This window comes from Mesoplodon mirus, assembly GCF_964341445.2.
Source record: "Mesoplodon mirus genome assembly, chromosome: 6".
NCBI lineage: Eukaryota > Metazoa > Chordata > Mammalia > Artiodactyla > Ziphiidae > Mesoplodon > Mesoplodon mirus.
The window spans coordinates 144922804-144949105 of record NC_138982.1 but is presented as its reverse complement, the minus strand read 5'-3'; the positions used below and the strand labels follow the sequence as shown (position 1 = coordinate 144949105).

Sequence of the window (26302 nt, the reverse complement as noted above, 5' to 3'; positions counted from 1 at the left end):
ATGGATTTTGTACAGCCTTTATTTTCCCCCCACGTATTTGTTAATTGTTTATTTATCAAGAAAAACTATTCCTTAGCCCAGATATTCATAGTTCTTAGTTTCATAGTTTAGGAACACAGGTAAGTGACAAACTGCCATGGAAATCAACCCAAAGACATTCTTTACATTCCAGAATCGTTTTGCACTCTGAAAGACAGTAGCTTTCCTCATCGCCTCAAAATCTTTTATGGAATCATAAATCCTGTAGACATCTGCATGTGCCTTCTTTCTTGGTTCAGCCACAGCAAACTTATAGAAAGCTGCAGCTCCCAGAGATAACAATGAATGCTCCAGCAATATGAAATTGCAGACACTTGGCCAGAAGGCCATGCATCTGAGGTTTCATCAAAGAACTGGAAGCCACGGTTGTTTTTCTCCTTGAGAAAGATGGCTCAACAACATCTTTCCAGACTGATGGAGAAATGGACTGTATAGACTTTAATACCGAGCAAGTAGAGAAGACCAGGGAAAGAGTTTTAGTCTCACAACTGAGTTAGGTTGAGTGTCACACATTGAAAGCTGAAATTCTAGCTCAGTCATGTTCTATTCAGATCATGATACACTAAGATGGACGCATGGTTAATTTGTCTGGACCTAAAAGTTTCATTGTCTGAAGGAAGTTGACCAGCAGGCAAGAAGGAATTTGATAAACGTGAACAGTGCAATCCATTGGTTCTGTACTCCTTAAAATACCAAGACATCCTTGTTAAGGTTGAAGCCTAAATTGGGCAGAATCTTAGATTTCCTATTTTTTAAAATTGATAAGCATAGGAAAAAATGCATGTTTGGCTGGCATTTTAGATGTAATGCTTAAAAATAAGCCACTCAGGGAAAGTGCCAGAATAGAGGAAGAAATGGCTGTGGTAAAGTAGTGTCAGATCATCAGCATGTTATTGCCCAGACCCTCTGACCTTAGTTAAAATGTGGGAATATTTTAGGTTAAACCATTACCTATTTCCAGTTAAGCCTCCTGCTTAACAGTCCCGCCAATTTAATACAGGTTGGAGCCCCTGCAAGTTTGCTGTGACAAGGCCCTGTCTCTTCCTGCTGTAGGGAACTGGCAGTTCCCTTTTCTGTGGCCTTTTCTGCCCAGGTCTGTACAGATCTTGAGGCTGGACTCTGGAAGCTTATTTTAGAGTTGAGGAACTAGGAAAGAATCCAGGGCTAGATACTCAATTACAGTATTGCTAGTAAGTACTTCAGTTGGGGTAAAAGTCATTAAGGAGAAGGCAGACATCACTGAATCCAGCATGTGAGGAAAGATCAGAAAACAAAGTGTGGACTCAAAATTATAAAGGAGATGCTGGGTGAGAAGCAGCGCCTAACCCTCTAGAGGTTCGTCACTGGGACAAGAAAAGCTTGGTTCGTGCCCTCCGTTGAGGTGTGTCCTCAGTGACAGTCGAATGGGGTCAATTTGGGCCTAGTTGGGCCTTGTTGTGATCTAAGGGGTGGGCCGGGAGAGTCCTGGCAATAGCAGCCTTTGAACTCACGAGAAGAAGGCGCCAGTGAAGCTGTTGGAGGATGTCTGAATTACTCTTTGAAGGACTGTGCTGCTCCTGTAGGGCTAGCTGAGACCTTCCACAACGTCTCTGCTGGCACAGCGTTTAGTGCCTGGCCTGCTTTCCCGTGCGCGTGGACTTGCTTCAGACAACGGGCAGAGTCACAGCGTTCTCTCTAAGGAGCCATGTTTCCCCGGCTTACCTATGGCTTCATCCTCTGTGTGTTTTCTTAGGGCAGCATCTTTCATAGTCAGTAAACTTAAATATGGACTGCTATTTTTTCACTATCTATATTTTTAATTTGTTAGGAAAGAGTTGCTGCTTTTGTGATGATAAATGGGAAGTTGTTGCAAACGTTGTATGTTCTTTCAGGAAAGTTTTTAAAGAAAAATTAACTGATAGTATAGTTCAGTTATTATAATCAGAAATGAACTACACAAAGATTTTAAAGGAATCTTTAAAATTGTGTGCTTGCTACCCTGTTATGTATGAGTATCCGCTTTAGGTAAATATATCAGAGTTTGATTATTGTTTCTTTTTAAAATACAGCTTTATTGAGGTGTATTTTGTATACCATAAAATTCATCTGTTGTAAAAGTCTAGTTTGATAATTTTTAGTAGATTTATGCAGTTATACAACTGTCACCCAAACCAGTTTGTGTTTTAGTTAAGACACTTTTTGAAATAATTATAGATTCACAGAAAGTTGCACAAAGTCCAGGGAGGCCCAATACCCTTTACCCAGTTTCCTCCAGTGGTAAATAGCTTTCACAGCTACAGTTTAGGGAAACCAGGAGACTGACATTGGTGCCATCCACAGTGCTTGTGCAGGTTTCACCAGTTTTACCTAGACTTGTTTGGAGTTCACCAGTTTTGCCTGCACTTACTTATGTGTGTGAGCATAGTTCTGTGCCGTTTTATCATGTGTAGATTCATGAACTCCCCTCCGCACTCAACATACAGCACCGTTGCATCACCACAGAGACCCCGTTGCGCTACCCCGGTGCACCCATGCCCAGCCGCTTCCCCACGCCTGCCTCCTGGCAGCCACTGATGTATACAGTTGCCACACGGTATCTGTCTAATTCTCTTATTTCAAGAATGCCATAGAAATGGGATAATTCAGCCTATAACCTTTTGATACTGACTTTTTTCACTCAGATCCTTCCAAGCTGTTGCATGTATTAATAGTTTGCTTCTTTTGATTGCTGCATAGCATCCCAGGGTATGGAAATATCACAGTTTAAATGTTCTCCCATTGAAGGACATTTGGGACATTTGGGTTGTTTCCTTTTTTTTTTTTTTTTTTTTTTTGCTATTGTGAACATGTGTGTATAGGTTTTTGTGTGAATATATGTTTTCATTACTCTGGGATAAATGCCCTAGAGTGCGATTGCCGGGTTCCGTGTCAGGTGCATGTTTAGTTTTGTAAGAAATTACCAAATTGTTTTCCAGAGTGGCTGTACCCTTTTACATCTCACCAGCAAAGCATGAGTGATTCACTTCCTCCACACCCTAATTAGCATATGGTGTTCTCACTATTCTTTATTTTAGCTGTTCTGATAGATGTGTTGTAGTGATTCGCATTTCCCTGTTGGCTAATGATGTTGAACATCTTTTCATGTACTTATTTGTTGTCTATATATTCTCTCCTGTGCAATATCTGTTTGTGTCTTTTGCCCATTTTCTAGTTGGATTTTTTTAACTGTTAAATTTAAAGTGTTCTTAATATGTTCTAGATAAAAGTCCTTTATTGGATATATGGTTTGCAGATTATTTTCTCCCAGTGTGTGGCTTGTCTTTTCTTCTTCCTCACGGGGTCTTTCACAGAGCAGAAGTTTTACATTTGGATGAAGTTCAACTTGTTGATTTTTGTTTCTATGGATTGTACTTTTTGTGTTATGTCTAAGAACTTTTCACCTAACCCTAGGTCCCAAAGATTTTCTCCTGTTTTTTTTCTAACAGTTTTATATTTTTATGTATTTTGTTTATGATTCGTTTTGAGTTAAGTTTTGTATAAGATGTGAACTTAACGTTGAGGCTCATTTTTTTTTTTCACCTATGATTGTCCATGGTATTTTTGGCCTTTTAGATTTTAGCCATTTTAGTGGGTGTAATGGTATCTCATTGTGGTTTTAATTTGCATTTTCCTCATGACTAATTTTCTTGAACATTTTTTCGTGTGTTTATTATCCATTCATGTATTTTCTTTGGTTAAATGTTTATTTAAATCTTTTGCCTTTTTAAAAAAATTTTCTTTGTCTGAGTTGGGTCTTCGTTGCAGCGTGCGGGCTTTCTCTAGTTGCAGCGAGCGGGGGCTACTCATTGTGGTGGCTTGTTGCAAAGCACGGGCTCTAGGCGTGCGGGCTTCAGTAGTTGTGGCATGAGGGCTCAGGAGCTGTGGCTCTCGGGCTCTAGACCACAGGCTCAGTAGTTGTGGTACACGGGCTTAGTTGCTCCGCGGCATGTGGGATCTTCCCAGACCAGAGCTCAAACCTGTTTTTCCTGCATTGGCAGGCGGATTCTTAACCACTGCGCCACCAGGGAGGTTCCGCCTATTTTTAATTTAATTTGTCTTATTTTTGAGTTGTAAGAGTTCTTTATATATTCTTCATACAAGTCTTTTTTTCAGATATAGAAATATTTTCTTTTAGTCCATGGCTTGTCTTTCTACCTTCTTACTCATGTCTTTTGAAGAGTAAAAGTTTTAAATTTTGATGAAGTTCAATTTATAATTTTTTTTTTTTTTTTGGCTGCACTGTGCTGCTTGCGGGATCTTAGTTCCCGGACCCTGGCAGTGAAAGCACTGAGCCCTAACCACTGGACCACCAGGGAATTCCCAGCAATTTATAATTTTTTAATGGTTTTAATTTTTTAATGGTATGATTTTGTTGTGATATCTAATAAACATTTGCCTAACGCAAGGTCACAGAGGTTTTCTTCTAGAAATTTTACATTTAGGTCTATGATTCATTTTGAGGTTTTTTTTTTTCATGTATGAATATCCAGTTGTTTCAGCATCATTTGTTGAAAATACTACTTTTTCCCTTGAATTGCCTTGGCAGCTTTTAAAAAATCAGTTGCCATACGTGTCAGTGTTTCATTGATCTGTATGTTTATCCTTATGCCATTACCACAGTGGTTTGATTTCTGTAGATTTATTTTGTTTTGTTTTGTTTTTAAATCAGGTGGTGTTAGTCCCCTAACACTGCTTTTCCTTTTCAAACTTTTTTTTTTGCATTTCCATATGAATTTTAGAATCAGATGATCACTTTGTGCAAGTAAGCCTGCTGAAATTTTGATAGGGATTGTGTTGAATCCGTAGATCAGTTTGGGGAAAATTACCCTCTTACCAATATTGAATCTTCCAACCCTTGAACATGGTATATATGCTTCCATTTATTTGGATCTTTACGTTTTCTCAATAATGCTTCGTAGTTTTTACTGTACAGGGCTTGAACTAATTTTCTTAAATTTGTTCCTAAGTATATTCTCATTTTTGGTGTCGTTGTGAATGGAATTATTCTCTTTGAGTTCCTCTTGATATTACTGTACTGTCTGTGCAGCCCTGTGTCAGGGCATATCTGCCTGTAGCCACCGGATGTGACCATAGAAGACAGTTCTGACGGTCACTCTCAACAGTTCTTGTTGATCTTAGAGAAGAGCCACCGTAACCAGACTATTCAGCATGCAGCCTACTTCAAGTGTGAGAAAAGCCAAAATTCTGAAGGAAATGCTGTGATACAGTTTTTGCATATGTCACCTCGGCTTGAGTGGCTGAAGCGCAAATCTGGGAATCTAGGCAACTGTTGTGATGAAGCCAGATATTAAAAACCCAGAGTTAATAAATCACGTAAAGCAGTTTTACCATGTGTCATAGGCTCAGTGACCACTTTTCTCCTAAAGTAAATGTGACTATATGTATGAAGGTGTATGAAGCTCTGATTACCAAATGCATTGTCCCCAGGTAGATATGAATGCCACCCTAGGCCAAGTTACAAAGTCAACAAAGTTCGATTTGTGGTCCGCTGCTCCCTTTTCTCCACTAGGCGAAAAGCCCCCTCTACTTTAATTGTCCTGCACTTACCTCCATAGAAGAAAAAGCTAAAACATCTCATATGCTTTAACTCTGTGGGCTATTGAGCTAATTATACTTTGGTATAAATGAAGTTAGGTTTTTGTATTTTTTTTTTAAGGCCATAGGCACGGTTACAGGAGAGGGATAGCTCTTTCTTTTTTAAAAAATGAATTAGTTTATTTTTGGCTGCGTTGGGTCTGTGTTGCTGCGTGCAGGCTTTCTCTAGTTGCGGTGAGCAGGCTTCTCATTGCGGTGGCTTCTCTTGTTGCAGAGCACGGGCTCTAGGCACGCGGGCTCAGTAGTTGTGGTACACGGGCTTAGCTGCTCTGCGGCATGTGGGATCTTCCCGGACCGGGGCTCGAACCCGTGTCCCCTGCATTGGCAGGCAGATTCTTAACCACTGCGCTACCAGGGAAGTACCAGGTTTTTGTATTTTTGAGTTTATCTATTATTAAGTAAGGAAATGCTCTCATCTTTTAAGGGAACTTCAGGTAACAAGGAATAGTGAAACTGGTGTTGACAGTTGGGGCGGGCAGGAAGCCCCACATCACCCAAGACCCACCTGAAGGTGAACCTTTAGGAGTGCTTGTGTGGTCAGAGGTGACATCAGGGGGACAGTTCACTTGTTAAGAGCCCTGGCTTCAGAAGCCCAGTGCTGGTGGGAGGCTGAGAAATCTTGCCTGGCCTCCGTCTTCTTGTTACGCTGGTGCTTAGCTTGCTGGTTCAGGGCGCGCCAGGGAGGCCCTTCCTTCCCACTCCTCTCCTGCCTCTGCTCCCGTCTTTCCTGCCTGGTCTTGGCTGTGTCACATGGCGTTTTTACAGTGGAGTGAGCCACTTGGCGGTGGCAGGCACCTTTATTAGAAATACTGCTCTACGTGGGGACTGCTGGGTTAGCTTGTTACTTTCTTCGGGTGTCCTAGTTGGTGCTGTCCTGGGTATAGCCACTTGGGACCTGAGATGCCTCATCGTCCATCTTACTTAAAAGAAGATGAGTTCAAGTCTTTGGCAGTATTTATAAACTCTAATGCGGTAGTATGTTCTTTTCTGTGGCTGTTATTTTTGCCTCTGAAGTTTTTTAAAACCTTATGCATTATGCCTTTCTAAGGGCTAGTTTACATTTGCCAGCTGTTTACTATATTCCATGTGCATTTCTTTTCTTTAAACATATCTTTGAAAGAGGAAACACAATAGAGGTATTTTGAGGTTGAATGCTGTCCATTTTTCTGATTTTATTTTGTTTTGATTTCAGGAGAAACTGGCTCTTCGACAGCAGCTGAATGAAGCAAAGCAGCAGCTCCTGCAGCAGGCAGAGTACTGTACAGAAATGGGTGCAGCAGCCTGTACCGTTCTGTGGGATGTCTCCAGCAGTGAAGGAGTGGTCAAAGCCATTCTGGGAGGAGTAAGCACGCCCGCGGGCTGTCTGGACATTGTTGAGTAGTGCAGGACACAGTGCATCTATTAAGGCGCCTACAGACTAAATCCATTTCTTCTGCTCATCAGATAGTTTTGGAATACCATCTCTGTAGGGCCCACGGTAACTGGTCTCCGGGGGATATGTAAAATGAATGAAATAAGATCCCTTCTCTCCCAGAATCTGTATGGTGTTGGTGGAGGTAGTTCCACTTCAGTAGTATTACTTGACATTATATGCATTTAACAGAGTTTAAAGTGCTTTTACGTATGTTATTCCAGGGCTAATATAATATTTAATTGCCTGAATGTTATACGTTATATGTTAACAGCATGTGAGTGCACACAGACATCAAGGAACTTCACAGAGGAAGAGAGATTTTAAATGAACCTCGAGTAACTTGCACAGGCAGCAGTGGCAGGAAGGGAAGAGGGTCCCTCAGGAGGGGAGAAGAGAGCAGTCAGCGACCTGGAGCGAGACATAGGGACAGTGTGGGGGTCACGTGACACAGGGTGGGGGGTCAGCGTGGTCGAGGATTTGTCCAGTGGGTGCTAGGACGGGATTCCTTAAGGCTTTTTGAGTGAAAAAGTGATGGGACAGGCGGGGAATTCGGGCAGCTCAACCTGACAGTGAATGAGGAGGGAGGGCGGGTGGGGTTGTGGGTGTGGAGACTGGCCAGGAAGACTACGTGGAAGGCCGCCCCCCAATAGCATAGGGGGTGGAGAGCTGTGTGGGTGAGGCAGGACTTGTGACAGTGTGGTCTCCAGGGCGGAGAGGACTGAAGGAGCCCGGGAGGACTGTTATCTGACCCTGGGAGAATCGAGTGGTCCTGAATGGCAAACCATCCGTCAAGGGCGGATGGTTGGCGGGAGGCCAGTAGTGTGTTACTCATCATTTGCAGAAATACAAACAGTGGAGGGACTAAATGTATTTTAAAGTTTATTGAGCTTTTCTTAAGGTGTAACTTACGTGTCGTAAAATTCATTTATTTGTAAGTGTACAACTTAGTGTTTTCTAGCTAAGTTTTGGAGGTGTGTAATCATCCCCACAATCCAGTCTTAGGATATTTATATCACCCCATGCAGTTCCCTTGTGACATGTGTAAATGCACTGGTTTTCAAACTATTCCTTAGAACCCTGCCCCTGCCAAGGAAATGCTTTCAAGGTTCTGGGAACTTGGAAACTCTTTTTGCCGAGTAATGGGGACTGAAGCTGTCAGATGAGCCTGTTGCTGTCTTTTACATGTTGCGGTTTCAGTTAAGATTTTATCTGAAAAACAATTTCTGCCAAAGGTTTGAAGACCTCTGGTTTCATGCCTAGAATAGAGAACATATTTTTCTAGTATATTTCTAGTATATTTTTGGGTGAATTCAACCCAGTACTTCTATCATTGTATAAATTTGAACTGTTTCCTTCATGTATTTTACTGTATCAGTCTTCAGGGTAATTTTTCTACATGCCCCAAACTTCTTTTTTCTGATCTTTTCATTGGGAAGTTTTAATGAAGGAATAGATTTTAAAACATTGCTTCTGTAATTAAAACCAGAGTCTTTCCTCTGTGTCCTGCACTTTGAAAGTGTTTTCCTACTGGTATTTGTGAAAGGGTGTGACATTTCCATTTCTGAACTTTCAGGATAAAGCTTTGAAGTTTTTCAACATCACCGGTCAAACAATGGAGAGTTTTGTGAAGTCACTGGATGGGGATGTCAAGGAGCTGGATTCTGCTGAAAATCAGTTTGTTTTTGCTTTGGCTGGAATCGTAACAAGTGAGTAATTCTCTTCAAACGTAGTGACTTTCAGAAGTGAGTTACAGAGCAGTGATCACAGTCGGGGTGTGTGTGTATAAACACCTCTCAGGAACATTTCAAATAGGCTTCTGCCCTGGAGAATCTGACTCAGTAAATTGGGGGTAGGGACCAGGTGTATGTTGTGGAACATCACTCCAGGTGATTCTGATAAGTATTGGTGAGTAAGAACGAGTAGTCTTAGGGAGAACAGGATGCGTTTGCATGTTCTGGTCAGTTCTCTACGTTGACAGAAGTCAAAACTGTAAGTTTAGCTACTTGTTATTTGGAATCATCATCATTTACTAATGTCTAGCTAAAGTAAAAGCCTTAAGCAGAGCTTAAGTTAAACTCTTGCTGTTGTTTTGGTGTTGTAACTAAAGAATTCCAAAACCCTAAATTGTCTCTTTAATAAATTTTCCCCAAAGATTATAGTTAGGTAGAATTCTATGGCAAAACTGCTGTAAAGGATAAAGGCAGACGGCTATATAATTAATACTAATATCTTCAAATAGTAGGAGGTGGTATATACTAGGGAGTATTAAGGCTTTTTGTTCTAAAGTCAATGAAATAGTTAAAGATAGAGCTATGACTTATTTTCTTACATTGCTTTTTCATCTCTGCGTATGCTCTGCTGTTCTCTGCTGTTAATGCGAGGGGAAATGTTACATTTCTTCATCTACTGAAATCCTCACGAAGCAGATCTCATGTAGATGATTTCTTCTTAATCCCTTAGAAATTGGTGATATTCTTCTGGGGCAGACGTTGAGACGCGGATGGTGTTCAGGCCAGTCCTGATTTAGCCCGGCACTTTATCCGCTGGAGGACTGCAGCATGCACTTCCATCATAGCGCCGTCAGCTGGTGGAGGCTTGCACTGCTCCACCTGTTAATATTCCTTTAAGGTCTCTTTTTTAGCAGAAGGTATTTGCAGATTTGATGGTTAGATTCTCTGCTATTTGCAAGTGACCTCAAAGGTCTGAGATGTATGTGACTTTTCATTCTGCTGAGTTGTGAGTTTGAGCTGCTTGAATTGCCAGCCTGTTGCCCCGCAGACAAGCTCAACCTGGCTTTGTTTTTCCCTGCCTGGTCGTGGGCATGTCCACATTCCCCTTACACGCTGGTGAATCGTACGGGATGATTCCGTGCTATGTTGGTGCTGCTTTCCAGAGGCATTGGGGCCTTATGTGTGTCAGATACCAAGACTGTCCCACGGGGAGTAGGCAGTACAGCAGACACCTTGGTTAGCTGTCAGATAGATCCTCTGCCTTCTAAAACAACCATTCTTCTTTTAAGTTTACCTACGGTAAACTCACCCATTACAGTTTTTTTCTCACCTTTTTGCAGTCCTGTGAGTTTTGACAAATGCATGCGGTCATGTCAGCACCACCGTGAAGACATGGAGCAGTCCCACCGCCTCCGTCTCGTCTCCCCGTCTGCACTACCCCTTCCTTTTGTAGCCAGCCCCTCTGCCCACCAGCAGCCCCAGGCAGCCGCTCGTCTGGCAATTTGCTACACCTTTTAGCTGATTTTTCTGGCTGGCTTATCTGGCATCCAGCGCCTGCTCCAGGTGAGCAAGTGCTTGCCTCACAGGTCTCCTTGCAGCACCTGCCTTTTCTTATTTTTCATATCAGTTGGTTGACCTTCAGCCTCAACTCTGATGTGTTCGAGATAAGTTGTGATTTTTTGAATTATCTAAACTGCCCCTTTTAAAGAATGGAGGTGTAGCTCTTTTCAGTTTACTGTATCCTAAGCAAAAACTGGATGTCAAGGATTTGTTTAAACATTGAAATTTCTTACTCATCCATAGTCACTGTTCTTAATAATAGATTAAAATAGTATAAAGGGTCTGGATTTTCAGGCCCAGCTAGTCCACTTCCCAGGATGTCAATTCTTTGGACTTTATTTTCCTTATCTGTGAAGTGGAATAGTAATACCTGCTCTGACTACCTTACACATTGTTGTGAATGTTACTGAGCTATGGTGAAGTGGTAACACACTGTAAACCAAGGTCCTGTTTGACATGGGGGTGCGACTGTTTCCAACAACTCTTTTGTAAAAAATACATTTATTTATTTATTTATGGCTGCACTGGGTCTTTGTTGTTGGGTCTTCATTGCTGCGTGCAGGCTTTCTCTAGTTGCGGCAAGTGGGATCCGCTCTTCATTGTGGTGCACGGGCTTCTCATTGTGGTGGCTTCTCTTGTTGCAGAGCTCGGGCTCTAGGCGCACGGGCTTCAGTAGTTGTGGCTTGCGGGCTTTAGAGCGCAGGCTCAGTAGTTGTGGCTCACGGGCTTAGTTGCTCCACGGCATGTGGGATCTTCCCAGACCAGGGCTTGAACCCGTGTCCCCTGCATTGGCAGGCGGATTCTTAGCCACTGTGCCACCAGGGAAGTCCCTCCAACAACTTTTATAAGTGGACAAATATAGAACTTAAAAGAAGATGGCAAATTATTACCACAGCCCTGTGAAGATTAACTTGCTTAGCTTGCAAGTGGAAAACTTATTTTTCAAACTACTTTTTGACTATTTGAAAGTCATATTTGCACTCCTTGCCTCTTAATTCTGGGTTTATTCATTCAAACAATGTTAGGTAATGATTACAGAATCAAAATTACCTTTTTTTTTTTTCTTTTTTGCCACACTGCGTGGCTTGCAGGATCTTAGTTCCCCGACCAGGATGGAACCCAGACCCTGGCAGTGAAAGCACCGAGTCCTAACCACGGGACTGCCAGGGAACTCCCCTAAATTACTTCTTGATTGTTGATAATTTATGGCAGGACTGGATCCAGCTTATCTTTTGTGGATGTAACAGTCCCACAGAGTTGACAGCAGAGCGCCCTGGGTCAGTGAGCAGCACTGCTCCTGGCTCCTCCAGCTCAGGGGAGCAGTGTGGTGGGTGGGTGGGTGGGAATGAGGCCCAGTGTCCAGTTCTGCTTCTACCACTGACCAGACCTGTGTTCTTGACTCTGTGACCCTCAGCTTCATCTTCTGAGAAAAGAGTCTTAGACCCCAGATGATGATTAAGGTCTACCCCAGCCCTGGACTTGTGTGGCTGCTTTGAGAAAAGGGGACCTTGAGCCTCGCCTCCTGGATCAGGTGACAGGCTCTGAGCGGCAGTGGGTCTTTGGTGTGTGCCATGTCATTGAGTTAATGTCCCTAGAGCAGTGCTTCTCAGCCTCGGCAGTTGAATTCTCTGTTATGGGGAGTGTTCTGTGCATTGTAGGAGTTCAGAAACATCCCTAGACTCTGCCCATTAGAGGCCAGAAGCAACCCCAGGTGTGACACCTGAGAATGCCTCCAGATGTTGCCAGTTGTCTCCTGGGGGCAAAGTCATCCTCCCTTGCCACTTTGAGACCACTGCCCTAGAGCACCGCCTTAACCCATCGTGTACATAGACAGAAAGGTTTATGATACTCCTGGATATTAGAGGTAATTGTTGAGAGAGATTTTGAGATTTCTGAAGGCTGTTTTGGTTTCTCTGTCCCCTGGGCATGCTTCTGACATGTTTGATTTAGTCTAGTCATATAACTGGTCTTGCCAATTCAGGAGAATTTGGTATCTGTTATCTACAATATCCAGTTAATCACAGAAATTCTCAATCATCTTTCAGTGGTTTGTCTTGGATAATTTGGGTTACTGTGTAATCTTTCCTTAGATAATGCCCTTCCTTCAATTGCCAGAGTATGGCCTAGATAATGAGCTGTTGTTTTGTGGAATTAGAGTGTTTCTTTGGAAGCTCATCTCCCTTTTTAGCACCCTCAGTGAGGAGATAAACACAGTCAGCCTTAGAGTTTTCCAGACTAATGGAAGGTAAGAGGAGGTTATGTGTGTGTTGGATCAGAAGGACCCCACAAAGAGCTGCATTGTATACTTAAGATCTGGGATTAAGACTTGAGAGAAGCAGGATAGAACTTCAGTGAATCCCTGGGGACATAACTTTCAGGGTGAATTGTTGATTTTTCTAGGTGAAGGCAAGTAAATTGGCCAATTTTATAGAATGTGACAGTAAAGAGACCTGAGCATTAATCTGTTCCTGTAAAGAAGTGGCTGCAGGCAGGACGGAGAAGAGGAATTGTTCACAGATTTTGGACAAATCCATATCCTCAACCATTAGAGTCTTTTTAAACAGGTAGCATTAAGCGATTTGGGGGCTGGTACAAGGAATTACGAGTCCTTTTTCTATTAAGCTGGTCATTGGTGGCCTGTGGCCTTCCGTGGCTTCAGCTCTAGAGAAGATGAGGTAAAGATGAGAAGAATCATCTGCAGTCTTTTGGCTTTTGCCCCAGTTGTTTAACTCTGTCCATAGAACCTTTTACTGATAGGGATTCTGGGACTATAGTTAAGTTTTTGGTTATTTCTTGAATCTTACAGAGTATGGGCAAATAATATTCAGATCAGCTGTAATTTGTGTATAGGAGAATTTTCTGGGACTTCTAAAAATTATCCTTCTGTAGGGCCTTTTCTTTATCTGTTCCATTTACAAAATAAACGTCTGTCCGTTAAACTTTGCAGGGGCTGTGTCCCAGAGAAGAAGGAGTATCTTTTTGATAATGGTCTCAGAGTCACAGTTACAGGTTGGGAGAAACGAAAGGTGCTGGGAGTCTTTCTTTCCTGAGCGTGCAGTTGCGTGTTAAGGGAAAGAATGTGAACAAGTGGAAAGAACAGGAATTACGCTTGTAGATGAGCCGTAGGAAAGTTGGGGGTTCTGCTTGGAGCTGTTTCCTTCATGGTGGGTCGACAGGTGACAGCATTTGGCTGGCAGTGGCACTCTGTCACCATAGGCCTTGGCCTTGATTTTTTCTGGGACTGGGCGTCCTAACGGCCAGAGCACGCTCACTCCATGGTGGAAACGTACCCAGCCTGGTGAGGCAGATTTGGCAGGTGAAAGCGCAAGGAGGTTATAAGATGTATGGGAACATTTCCCGGGAGTCATGTTGACACTGCAGACTGACCGCAGCAAACAGGGAAGGACAGTAGGCTCACCCCTTTCAGCTGGCCCTCAGGTTACAGGGTGTTCCTCTCTAGCCTGACTTCTCACCACAGAAGCCAGATCACGCAAGTGGGAGAGAAACTGGATTCTGGGAGCCACTTCCCAGTGGGGCTGGGCATTCCCTCCAGCTCTAACGGGGTTTCCATACCTAGCATACAGAGGCAGTTTCAAGACTGAGATTACCCATGGCCTTTGGCCCACTCCCCCACCCTGACAGCCAAATAATTGACTTGATAAGAAAGCACCACAGCAAATGCAAAGAAACAAAAACCAAACAGTAAATCAGAGTCACAGTATTCACAGAGGAAACTTTCTTATGTTTCTTTCAAAAAATGTGATGTCGTGTTGGTGCTTCAGAAGAGCGGTTTATAGAGAAGAGGTCCCGGATGAGCAGTAGAGACTGAGTCATCCCCTGAGCGTGACAGTCATGTCCCCACTGTCATTAGTACTATATTTACTTTTTAACAGCTTTATCGAGATAAAAATACACCATACAATTTGCCAACTTAAAGTATATAATTTGATGGCTTCAGTACATTCATATAATTGTGCATCCATCTCCACAGTCAATTTTTAAACATTTTCATCACCCAAAGAGAAGCTCTGCTCACCTCAGCCATCATTCCCCAATCCTGCCATTCTTCTAGCTTTAGGCAGCCAGTCTGCTTTTTGTCTCTATAGATTTGCCTGTGCTGGACATGTCATATAATGGGACCATGTAACGTGGGGTCCCTTGTGACTGGCTTCTTTCACTTAGCATAGTGTTTTCAAGGTGTCCACGTCATAGCATGAACCAGTACTTCATTCCTTTCTATGGCTGAATAATATTCCATTGTTTGGCTCTACCACATTTATGCATTCATCCATCGATGGACATTTGGGTTGTTTCTACTTTTTGGTTATTATGAATAATGATGCTGTGAAAATTTGTGTAAAAATTTTTGTGTAGATATATGTTTTCATTTCTCTTGGATATGCAGTTAGGAGTGGAATTGCTGGGTCATATGATATGGCTTTTAGCATCTGAGGAACAGTCAGACCATTTTTTGACAGTGGCCACACCATGTTACATTCTCACCAGCAGTGCGTGAGGTTTCTCCACATACTTGCCCACGCTTTAAAGTTATTTTCTTGGTTATCGCCATCCCTAGTGGGTATGAAGTAGTACTTTGTCATGGTTTTGATTTGCATATCCCTGATGGCTAATGATATTGAGCATCTTTTCATGTATTCATTGGCCATTTGTGTATCTTCTTTGGAGAAATGTCTATTCAAGTCCTTTGCCCATTTCAAAATTAAGTCACTTGAGGGACTTCCCTGGTGGTGCAGTGGGTAAGACTCCCTGCTCCCAATGCAGGGGGCCTGGGTTCAATTCCTGGTCAGGGAACTAGATCCCACATGCATGCTGCAACTAAGAGTTCGCATGCCACAACTAAGGAGCCCGCGAGCTGCAACTAAGACCCAGTGCAACCAAATAAAAAGAAAAAAAATGGTCTGATACAGCCACTATGGAGAACAGTATGGAGGTTCCTTAAAAAACTAAAAATAGAACTACCATACGACCCAGCAATCCCACTACTGGGCATATACCCTGAGAAAACCATAATTCAAAAAGAGTCATGTACCAAAGTGTTCATTGCAGCTCTATTTACAATAGCCAGGACATGGAAGCAACCTAAGTGTCCATCAACAGATGACTGGATAAAGAAGATGTGGCACATATATACAATGGAATATTACTCAGCCATAAAAAGAAACGAATTTGAGTTATTTGTAGTGAGGTGGATGGACCTACAGTCTGTCATACAGAGTGAAGTAAGTCAGAAAGAGAAAAACAAATACCGTATGCTAACACATATATATGGAATCTAAAAAAAAAATGGTCATGAAGAATCTAGGGGCAAGATGGGAGTAAAGACACAGACCTACTAGAGAATGGACTTGAGGACATGGGGAGGGGGAAGAGTAAGCTGTGACAAAGCAAGAGAGAGGCATGGACATATATACACTACCAAACGTAAAATAGATAGCTAGTGGGAAGCAGCTGCATAGCAGAGGGAGATCAGCTCGGTGCTTTGTGACCACCTAGAAGGGTGGGATAGGGAGGGTGGGAGGAAGATGCAGGTGGGACGGAGACACAAGAGGGAAGAGATATGGGGACATATGTATATGTATAACTGATTCACTTTGTTATAGAGCAGAAACACACCATTGTAAAGCAATTACACTCCGATAAAGATGTTAAAAAAATTGTCATTTGTCTTTTTATTATTGAGTTATAAGAGTTCTTTGTATACTCTAGATACCAGTCCCTTATCAGGCATATGATTTGCAAAACTTTTCTCATTCTGTAGTTGTCTTTTCACTTTCTTGATAGTGTCTTTTTTTTTTTTTTTTGCGCTACGCGGGCCTCTCACTGCTGTGGCCTCTCCCGTTGCGGAGCACAGGCTCCGGACGCACAGGCTCAGCGGCCATGGCTCACGGGCCCAGCCGCTCCCCGGCATGTGGGATCTTCCCGGACCGGGGCACGAACCCGCGTTCCCTGCATCGGCAGGCGGACTCTCAACCACTGCGCCACCAGGGAAGCCCCGATAGTGTCTTTTGAAGCAAAAAAGTTTTAATTTTTGATGATATCCAGTGTTTTTTCTTTAGTTGCTTGTGTTTTTGTTGTCATATCTAAGAAACCATTGTCTAATTCAAAGACATGAAGATTTACTCCTGTGTTTTCTTCTAAGGGTTTTATAATTTTAGCTCATACATTTAGGTCTTTGATCTATTTTGAGTTAATTTTTATGTATGGTATGAGGTAGGGGTCCAGTTTTTATTTCTTTGCATGTGAATATTCAGTTGTCCCTGCACCATTTGTTAAAAAGATTATTCTTTTATCCTCTCTCCATTCAATTGTCCTGATCCCCTTCTTGAAAATCAGTTGATCATAAATTTGAGTATTTATTTCTGGTCTCTCAGTTCTACCATTGATCTGTATGACTGTCATTATGCCAGTACCTTATTATTATTTCTATTGTCGAAAATAAGACAGAATTGTTACAACCTAAAGCAAAAATATCAGACATAATATGCCTCAACTCTTTATATTTTTTATCAGCATACATAATTCACACTAGTTTCATTTCTTAAATTATATAATTACTATGGTAACTTCTAGAAATATTTATAAACTTTAAAGAAAAATAAACCTAGGAAAAAAGTACATTTTAACAGAAAATTAAACCAGCAATCCTTTGTAGTCCTATGGTTGACTCATAAGCATCCCAGACAGACTGACAAATACTGGAGCTATCTGAGCAGGAATTTATTCACGTTTATTTTACTTCATAGTTTGCTTGGAATGCAGCATTGGCATTTGCTATTATAATACTGGATACATGATAGGGGACTTCATTTACCAGTAAATTTGTTGTGTTTTGTCGGGTGTTGTTGCCTGCTCTGCTACGGTGTACTTTTTTTCTTCAGTGATACATTAGTGATGTTCCTGTTATCTATTGCTGGGTAACAAACTGCCCCCAAACTTTGTCTTTAAACAGCAGTAGTCATTTATTTTGCTCGGGAACCTGCAACTTTCTCAGGGCTTGGCAGGAGGATTTGCTGCTCCTCTGCTGTCTGGGGCCTCAGCTGGGGTGACTCGAATTGCTGAGGGATGGAACAGCTGGGGGCTGGTGGGACATCTTCCTACCCTAGTGTAGTCCCAGGCTTCTCCAACTGTGTGCTTTTTCTGTAGTCTGCATCACGGCAGCCTCAGGAGAGTCAGGTTTCTTTCCTAGCGGCCCAGGGCTCCTAGAGCAAGTGGCGAGAGACGGAGGTGGAAGCTGCCAGGCTCTTTCTGTCTTGCCTTGAAAGTCATGCAGCAGCTGCGCTGCATTCTGCTGGTCACACTGGAGTCTTAGGGCAGGAACAACCCAAGGTCGGCAGACCAGAGCCGTGGTTTGCTGGGATGTCGTCTCTGGAAACTACTAAAGTATGTAGCTAGAATGTATGTTTTCCTGGGGGGTTCCCAAATGTAGTCTTAACATGAAGAATGTCTTCCCCAAAGAACTACCTTAAAATGACTTTGAGTTTATGATGCCAAATGCTTCATTCCCCCCAAGTATTTCTTTAGTGAAAGTAGAGTGTTTCATATGGTAGAAAATAGAGTCATCAGGTTCAAATTCGTTGAACACAGGTTACATTTGTATCAGTTAAGGGTCCTGTCTTCAGTAAAGTTATAGCTGTCATGAAATTATATACCAAAAAGCACCAATGCAAGGAAAGAGGCAAAAAGTGCTGGAAGGACAAGCAGAAATGGGGGGAAAAAATCTGTTAGGTTTAGGAAACTTTAATATATCTCTTTTGATCCTCCTCAGCTCAGATAAACAAAAATAAATCGGAATGTCCAGGATCTGATTCCATAAAGTTGTTCTGGTAGCATAGGTGAAATTTTATATTCTGCCATGAGGTTACCGTTAATCAAAGCAGAACAAATCCGTGATAAAATTCATCTTCCATTCTCGATAGTTATTAGCACACTAAAAATAGAAGAACACTTCCTTAAACTTGTAGAGGATCTCTGCTGGAGTCATCCAGTGGACACCACACGTAACTGTGAATTGCTAGAAGCATCTCCACCGAAGTCAGGAGAACAAGGATGCTGCTGCTCTTCTTGTCTCCACCCTGGCCGGCTCATTTGGGTTAGAAATTTTAGTCCCTTTGAATCATGCTTTATTGTTAGACGTAGCTAAAGAAGAATCTTACTGACACATACATAAATATTCTGGATCACTGACGTGTCCTCACAGGTATTTGGGAATGTGATGGAGCCAGTGTTATCTGCAGCGGTGTCCATGGGAGCCCGTGTAGTGACTTGGTCTGGTCCCCATGCTGGCTCTGCGGGGCCTCAAGCATGAAGAAACGTGATACTTGCTGACCCACAGCAGGATGTACAATTTAGAAAAGTTTCTTTTTGGAATCAGTTTTTGTATTCTCTCTTGCCCTCATGATTTCAGTCTGGTATTCTGGTTTAGAGTCATTAGGATTTCGCTCCCAGGGTTGAAAGTGGATTTTAGTGTCCTTGGTCCCTGGTAAAGTAATCAGCCCCTACCTTCTGTTTGGACCCTGACTGCCCATAGCTGTTTACTCCAGTATTCTGGAGCCTGTGTCCACTTGCCGTGCTGTGGTCAGGCTGCAGACATGTTTAGACCTAGTGCTCGGTTCCACTACTGAGGCATTTGCTAATCACAGCGGACGTCACTCACCATTTTAGTAACTGCTGTGGTTGTCAGTTACCCTATCTGGGCCATCGGCTCTGTGGATAACTAGTTATTCTGTGTGTTCATTAAGTCTGCTAGGAGAAAGACAGCAACACATCCTCTATCTTGGACAGACTTTTGACGCTTTGTTTCATCTTTATGTTGCAGATGTAGCTGCCATAGCAAGTGGTCGTGAATTCCTGGTTAACTCAAGTCGGGTGCTCTTGGACACCATACTGCAGCTTCTGGGAGACTTGAAGCCGGGACAGTGCACCAAACTCAAAGTGTACGGTGGATAATATTTAAAAGTTATGTTTATTTACATAGTAGTTAGAATTTGCTGATTGGGCCCCCTTTTCAAGCAAATGCACTTAATTTGGCTATAGTTCTAAAAAATAAAAGAAACAAATTTCCCAGAGAATTAAGGGATACACTCTCTATTCAATACTATTTTAGGAAAATAATATAAACAAAAGGAATGTTCCCACCTTAGGGCAGTCACTGAGTCCCAAATGCTATCGTGGGTGAACTTCAGGGTGAACTTAGAACAGGTGATTGTTTTGACAGCACCCCACTTCCAGGAGCCAGAATCCAGACTTATTTTCCACTGGTGCTTAACAAATTACCACAAACTTATTGGCTGAAACAACACCTACTTCAAGGTCTGTAGGTCAGAGGTCTGAGTGGGCTTGGTTGGGTTCCCTACAGGGTCTCAAGTGGCCCAAATCAAGGGTTGTCCAGGCAGGGCTCCTTTCCAGAGGCTCTGCACAAGAATGTCTTCCACGTGCATCCAGGTTGCTGGAAGAATCCAGTTCCCTGTGTTAATAGGACTCTGGTCCCTGTTTCCTCGCTGGCTGTCAGGCGGGGCCATGTTTAGCTTCCCGGGCTGACTGAATTCCTTATCATGTAACCTCACCCCATCTTCAAGTCACAACAGCTTGCGGAACCTTTCTTACAGTTCAGAACCTCTTGGATTTCCTCTTCTTTTACCCTCCAGAGAAAACTCACTGTTTTTGATGGGGTCATGGGTTTATATTTGGCATAACTGGATAAACTCCCTTTTGATGAACTCAGAGTTAGCTGATTAGTAACCTTAATTGTATCTGCAGAGTCTCACTGCCTTGACCAGGCAACTTAATGTGACCAGGGTGTTATATGTTGGTCTCGGGGATTAGGGCAGGAAACCTTGACCCATTTTAGGATTCTGCTACCACACCATTTATTTTGAGTGTTTGTTTTTACTTCTTGAGCACTTCATTTAATAGCTTCTCTAAGTCTTTGTAAGATACTTCTCACATCTGTGTCATCTTGGCCTTGGAATCTCTTGGTTGTCTTGTCCCACGTGAGTTGGGATTTTTCCTGTTTCTTTGTAGGCTGAGTAATTTTTGGATTGTATCGTGGACATTTGAATATTATGTTTTGAGACCCTGGGTCCTGCTTAAATCTTATGGGAGATGTTGATGTTTTGTTTCAGCAGCAGTCATCCTGGTTGGGTTCAGGTCACAAGTTCTGACCAGCCTTCTCTGTTTGTGGCTTCCATGTCAGTTCCTTTTTTTTTTTTTTTTTGGCCATGTTGCACAGCTTTTGGGATCTCAGTTCCCTGACCAGGGATTGAACCCCGGCCATGGCAGTGAACGTGCTGAATCCTAACCGCTAGGCCACCAGGGAACTCCTTTGAGTTCCGTTTTTAAGCAGTTTCTGCAGTGCTGTTGCTGTGAGGCTGACCCCTCACCACCGTCTCCTGATGCTCTGCCCTCATGTATGTCCTTGTTTGGGACCTGGATGATAGTTGATATTTTAGTTTTCAGAGTCTTAGATATGCTGTTTATGATCAGATCCACACATGCATAGCTTGGGGTGAGGCCAGGAGTCTATAGACGGCCTTGTGGGGTCACATTCCTGAGCTCTTTTTTTTTTTTTTTTTGCGGTACGTGGGCCTCTCACTGCTGTGGCCTCTCCCGTTGTGGAGCACAGGCTCCGGACGCTCAGGCTCAGCGGCCATGGCTCATGGGCCCAGCCGCTCCGCGGCATGTGGGATCTTCCCGGACCGGGGCACGAACCCGTGTCCCCTGCATCGGCAGGCGGACTCTCAACCACTGCGCCACCAGGGAAGCCCCTACATTCCTGAGCTCTTAACTCTCCACAACGTCTTAGTACTTGTGAGTTCCCCAGCACTCCCTTTTTCAGTCCTTCACCTGGAATGCTGAGGTTTTATATGCCCTGAGGTCCCATGTTTCTGCAGCTAGGCCCAGTCCAGGGCAAGAAGCAGGAGTTCAGAGGATCACATTTCCTTTCCACAGAGTTTGAGTTACCCGAGGACTCCCACTGCCAGCACGGTCACTGCTGGGAGATCCCGTTCCTACTCCTCGAGCCTGAGCCAGAGGGCTTCTCCTGGTGCTCTTTCTGTGGGGGTCAGTGCCACCCTGGATTTGGGGGCTGAGTGGTAAACTCTTGGTTTGGTGGTTCTTAAAATTCTGGTCTTCTTCCCAATCCACCTGCAGAGACATTTACTTGCTTACTTGACAGTCTTCCATCTGACCCCCAAGCACAGCCGTGTGCGGGCTGTCAGCCTCAGACCCCTCTTGGGATCCCTGTGCAAAGCGGCCTGAGGCAGGTCTTGCCGCTCCGTTCTCTGTGGCCGCCTTCTGATACGCACACTGTATACCCACTTTCTCCATCGCTACTAACGTCCAGCCTTGAGTCCTCCAGAACTAGGACCCTTCTTGTACTACAAGCAAACTTCCTTTTCCTTTTGGCCTCTCCACGCCTTGACTGTAGTTTGCCTTTTTCTTGGGGATTTTGCTTTCCTTGCCACCTTCATGATCAAAGGCTGCTCATTTTTAGCAGCTTGGGTGCCTCAGACCCAGAGACGGGGATTTTTTAAAATAATTATTTAGAGCAGTTTTAGTTTCACAACAAAATGAGAGGAAGATGCAAAGATTTCCCATATACCCCTGTCCCCCCTGCCCCCCATGCGTAGCCTTACCTGTTATCACCGTCACTCACCAGAATGGTGCATTTTTTACCGAGGGTAAACCTACTTTGGCACGTCATAGTCATCCAAAGACCATAGTTTACCTCAGAGTTTACTCTTGGTGTTGTCCATTCAGTGGATTTGGACAGATACATTATGACACACATTCATTATTATAACAGCATACAGAGGGCCCTGGGTTTATCATCACGTGGGTTTCCAGCCTCTGAGGTGGTGAGCCCGTCGTGGTCCTTAGACACACGCTCTCTTGCTCAGCTCCCTCCTCCCATCACTCCCCGAGCCTCGCTGAGACTCCTGCTGCTTCCTGCTTCCCTTTCCTCCACGGCCTCCCCTCCGTCCAGCTAACCTGGACCCTCACCACCACCTCCTGATGCTCTGACCTTGGACTGGCCATCCACCATCTCCCTTCCTAGCTGCGGTGATGCTTGAGGAGGAGGTTTCAAGTGCACAGAGTTGTGCCGGTTCACCCTCGCCTGGTCCTGAGTCCCCCTGGAACCCTTCTCTGCATCCTTATCAGTGCCACTTTAGTCTCCACAGTGGCTGGATCAGACGCAGACTCTCTCTGTGACGCCGGCCACTGCGCTGTTCTTCGGTCCCCTGTGGGGCAGGGGCAGTTATCCCAGAGGGTGGCTTTCCTCCCTGCTCCCCAGGGAGAGCCGAGGGCTGTGGGCCTGAGCTTTCTCATCTCTCTGCCTCACTTGTTTATACCCACTCAGCCTCTCACTTTCTTCTCTCATGTGGCCTTTTGGGGCCTCCACCTCTGGTTTTGATTAGCTGTGCTTTTGATTAGTTGCCCTCTGGGATTTTGCTCAATTAGTTGTCATCTCTTGCTTCGGCATTTCCAAGTTCTCCCTCCCACTGGCTCCTTTTCAGCCGACTTCCTCCCAGCTGTGCTGTGATCACCTTCAGCGGTGCCCTAGGGTCCATATCAGAGCGTTTCCAGCTCTGCTAGGATTTGGGTGGCTTTGGATTTTCCACGACATGACGCATTTTTCCGGAATGAAGGGCTGGCTTATGTGGCCCTGTTCCTTTTGCTTCCCTTGAAGTCCCCATGGGCCCTTGGGGTTAGTGGCCCTTTATAACAGACTTGATTCCACCGAGGGGCCCCAGGGCCACCTCTTTGGTGACAAGTGGGACATTGTTGTGACTGGCCTCTGTGAGTTCTTTCAGGGCTACATCTTCTCAGGCCATTTGACTTCTCGATAGCTCCAGTGTATCTGCCTTTTTTTTGGAAGACCCTTTTTAAACTCTCCAAATCTAGAAACTTCCAACATCTGGTGGTGAGACACCAGCTGGCCCTGAGGGCCTCTCAAGGTGTTTTTTGCTGCCAGGAGGAGGGCTGGGTTGCTGCCTGCTATGGTGGTGTATCTTTTAAGCCTTGGCTTCCCTACCTTCAAGGGGATGACCTTCTTGCTACACCAACCAGGTCTGTGTTCTCTGTTGATAATTTCTAACATTCTCATCAGCCTCTCAGGTGTCTGCTCCATATGGCCACTTGATAGGACTGTGGGCGACCCCAGGCCGGCCCTAGACCAGGCTCTGTCTGCCAAGGCTGGGGAGGTCAGTGCTGCCTGGCAGGGGCTCTTGTCCACCTCTTCTCTGTGCATTTCTTCTTACTTAGCCACGCGCGGGGTGGGAACTGTCCAGAGACTCCCCATCCTCACCAGCATCGGTCCTTTTCCTTCCAGGGTGGGAACTGTCCAGAGAGTCCCCATCCTCACCAGCATCGGTCCTTTTCCTTCCACCTCCAGCCATGGGGCATCAGCCAGGCACACACAGCGTTTGGTACAGGCAGTTTCTGTGCTGTGTCTGGGGTTGCACCCTGACCTTGGGATTCTGAGGGCCACCAGGTGTCGTGCTGGCCTTGAGCCTGGTACGATGGACCCTCAGAAACTCCTGGTTGTGGCCTGTTTCCCCACTGCTGTTGTGTGACACTGGTGCTGCCGTTCTGAGCTGGACAAACACAATTTCTGTTTCTCGTCGGAGATCTGGATTCCGGGAAGTAGGGTTGCTTCCAGCCTTTTAAGTTCTCCCTGGTTTCTTCTGCCCTTAAATTTCTCATTGACTTTGTCTCATTGCTCATCCTTCATTATGATTTTACCAGTCCTTATGGACTCAGGCCTGGGACAGGTAACCCGCTTCTGCATACTTACTCCAGGGACAGTTCTACCCATGAGCCCCAGGACACGCGTGCGGAAATGTCACAGCGGCTGTGTGTGTTATAGCACACACTAGGGACTGACCAAACCTCCGTCAGCTGGAGAACAGAGAAACCAATTGCGAGCAGTACGTTGGGACGCATCAGTGAAAATACTTCCGAGCTACACAGATCAACACGGACAGACCTCTCACGGTGGTGGGGAAGATTACTGCGGTGCGCGCTGCTGATACAGGCGTGGGGAACAGGGTCGTCGGGCTCTGTATACGTGCTGTAAAGGTGTGTGGAGATGCACGCCTCTCTCCCGTAGCAAATGAGGATAGTGGTTCCCACCCGCCTGAAGTCCGAGTTCAGATAGAGTTCATGACGGGGATTTGACTACGGTGAGGAGGTTTCTTTCTTAACCAGGGAGGTGGGTGTCGTGTTGTTCTGTCTTTTTGTGTGTCTTCTCTGTTAAGTAGTAGATAAAAATTAATCTCAGGTACTTGATTAGGATTACGTATGGTATAGGCCACAGATTTTTAAGCTCTGCCTTGACTGGGGAGGGGGCCCGAGTCTAAAACAAGCACGTTCACTAGTCAGTTACTGTATCCTCTTTAAAAATTGGTGGGCCTCTAACTGCGAGTTTCTGTCCGTCATTTGGTCTGAAGTGTCTGACTGTATTGCTCTGCCAATTGCTTCTTTCTCATGTAACACGTGCAGTCTTCTCTAAGAATTGTATTACTCTTTGTTCCTTAAAATTACTTGATGGTGCTAATTTGGCTACTTTAGATTTTAGTCAGTTTTGGATGACTGATTTGTGGGTTTTGTTTCAGGCCAGTAGACATCACAAGTCATGCGTTTTGGTTTATTTTTATGGTTGGCTTGTTTTGAAGTACTGGGTGTGTTTATTCTTTGCTGCTTCTAGGTTACAAGTTATAATTTCTTTTACAATGAAGAACAAGGTAGCTCACTTGCATCACCTTTACTTTGAGCACCTCAGCCTTGGACGTCACAGTGTCTGGGGGGCTTTCTGACGTCTCACCAGGAGAGCCCGCTCAGCCTCCAGGCGCAGGCCTCGTGCATCTAGGTGGAGAGAGGGCCTTGTCATTCAAGGAGAGTTACTTGCGTAGCATTTTAAGTGTACTACTACCTTTATTTTAGCATTGCTTTCAGTCCTTTTATTACCAATGTCAGATGCCTCTGAAATTCTCAAGACTGCAGAGATGGGGAAATTGCTCTTTTGCAGCCCTTAATCCATTTATAATGTGTCTTCTGCTTAGGTTCATGGTAGGAAGCAGAATTTACCTACTTTTTTGTCATTGGAAGAAACACATGACTCCTAGTACTACAGTAGTTTGGGAAATGACATTTCCTTTTAATACTGAAGTAGCGGAAAAGTGAATTGAATGGGCGGTCTCTTTTGACCTGACAGTTGGAACTTTGCTACATTATTTACAGAGTGCTTTTGGTTGGAGTAGAAATGTTGGAATAGAAAGTATTTGTATAAGAAACAGGAAGTGGTTCAGGGTTTGTTGTTTGCTAAGTCATGGTGTGACCTTGGAGGATTCTCTGGTCTTCCGAAAGATGTAGCCTGGCAGTAACACGAGGTCAGGTGGCACCATGGCCGTGGCAATTACTTTTGTTCCATTTTAACTTCTTTTTTTTTTATATATTTATTTATTGTGGCTGCGCCGGGTTTTAGTTGTGGCACACGGGATCTTAGTTGCAGCATGTGGGATCTAGTTTCCCGACCAGGGATCAAACCCGGACCCCCTGCATTGGGAGCGCAGAGTCTTACCCATTGGACCACCAGGGAAGTCCCTCATTTTAGCTTCTTAAGGTTGGCTGATTGTGACCAAATATGAAATTTTAGAGACATTTGTCAATTTGTGTTTTTGCCACCTCAAAGTTAAACAGCAGTCAATGAAGAATTTCAACTAGACATATTATCTGGGGTTTGCCCCATATTTCAGTCATCACCCAGATATTAACTTTGCCTCTTAAAATCTAGAGAAGATTGGCTTATTTTCTTTTCATTCTCTAAAGCAGGGGTTGGCAAGCTTTCCTCTAAAGGGCCACATAGAATATTTTAGGCTCTGTGGGCCATGCGATCTCTGTTGCA

General features: G+C 44.1%; 1 protein-coding gene across 3 annotated transcripts in view; it reads left to right on the top strand.

Annotated features, from left to right (window-relative positions):
• The window catches only part of HSF2BP (heat shock transcription factor 2 binding protein), an 86862-nt gene that overhangs the window by 16340 nt on the left and 44220 nt on the right, over nucleotides 1-26302 (top strand). For all 3 annotated transcript variants that reach the window (XM_082624503.1, XM_082624502.1, XM_082624504.1), the window contains exons 5-7: nucleotides 6866-7015; nucleotides 8661-8793; nucleotides 19214-19331. In XM_082624503.1, the coding sequence (XP_082480629.1) occupies nucleotides 6866-7015; nucleotides 8661-8793; nucleotides 19214-19331 (401 nt within the window). The remainder of the gene's footprint in view (nucleotides 1-6865; nucleotides 7016-8660; nucleotides 8794-19213; nucleotides 19332-26302) is intronic.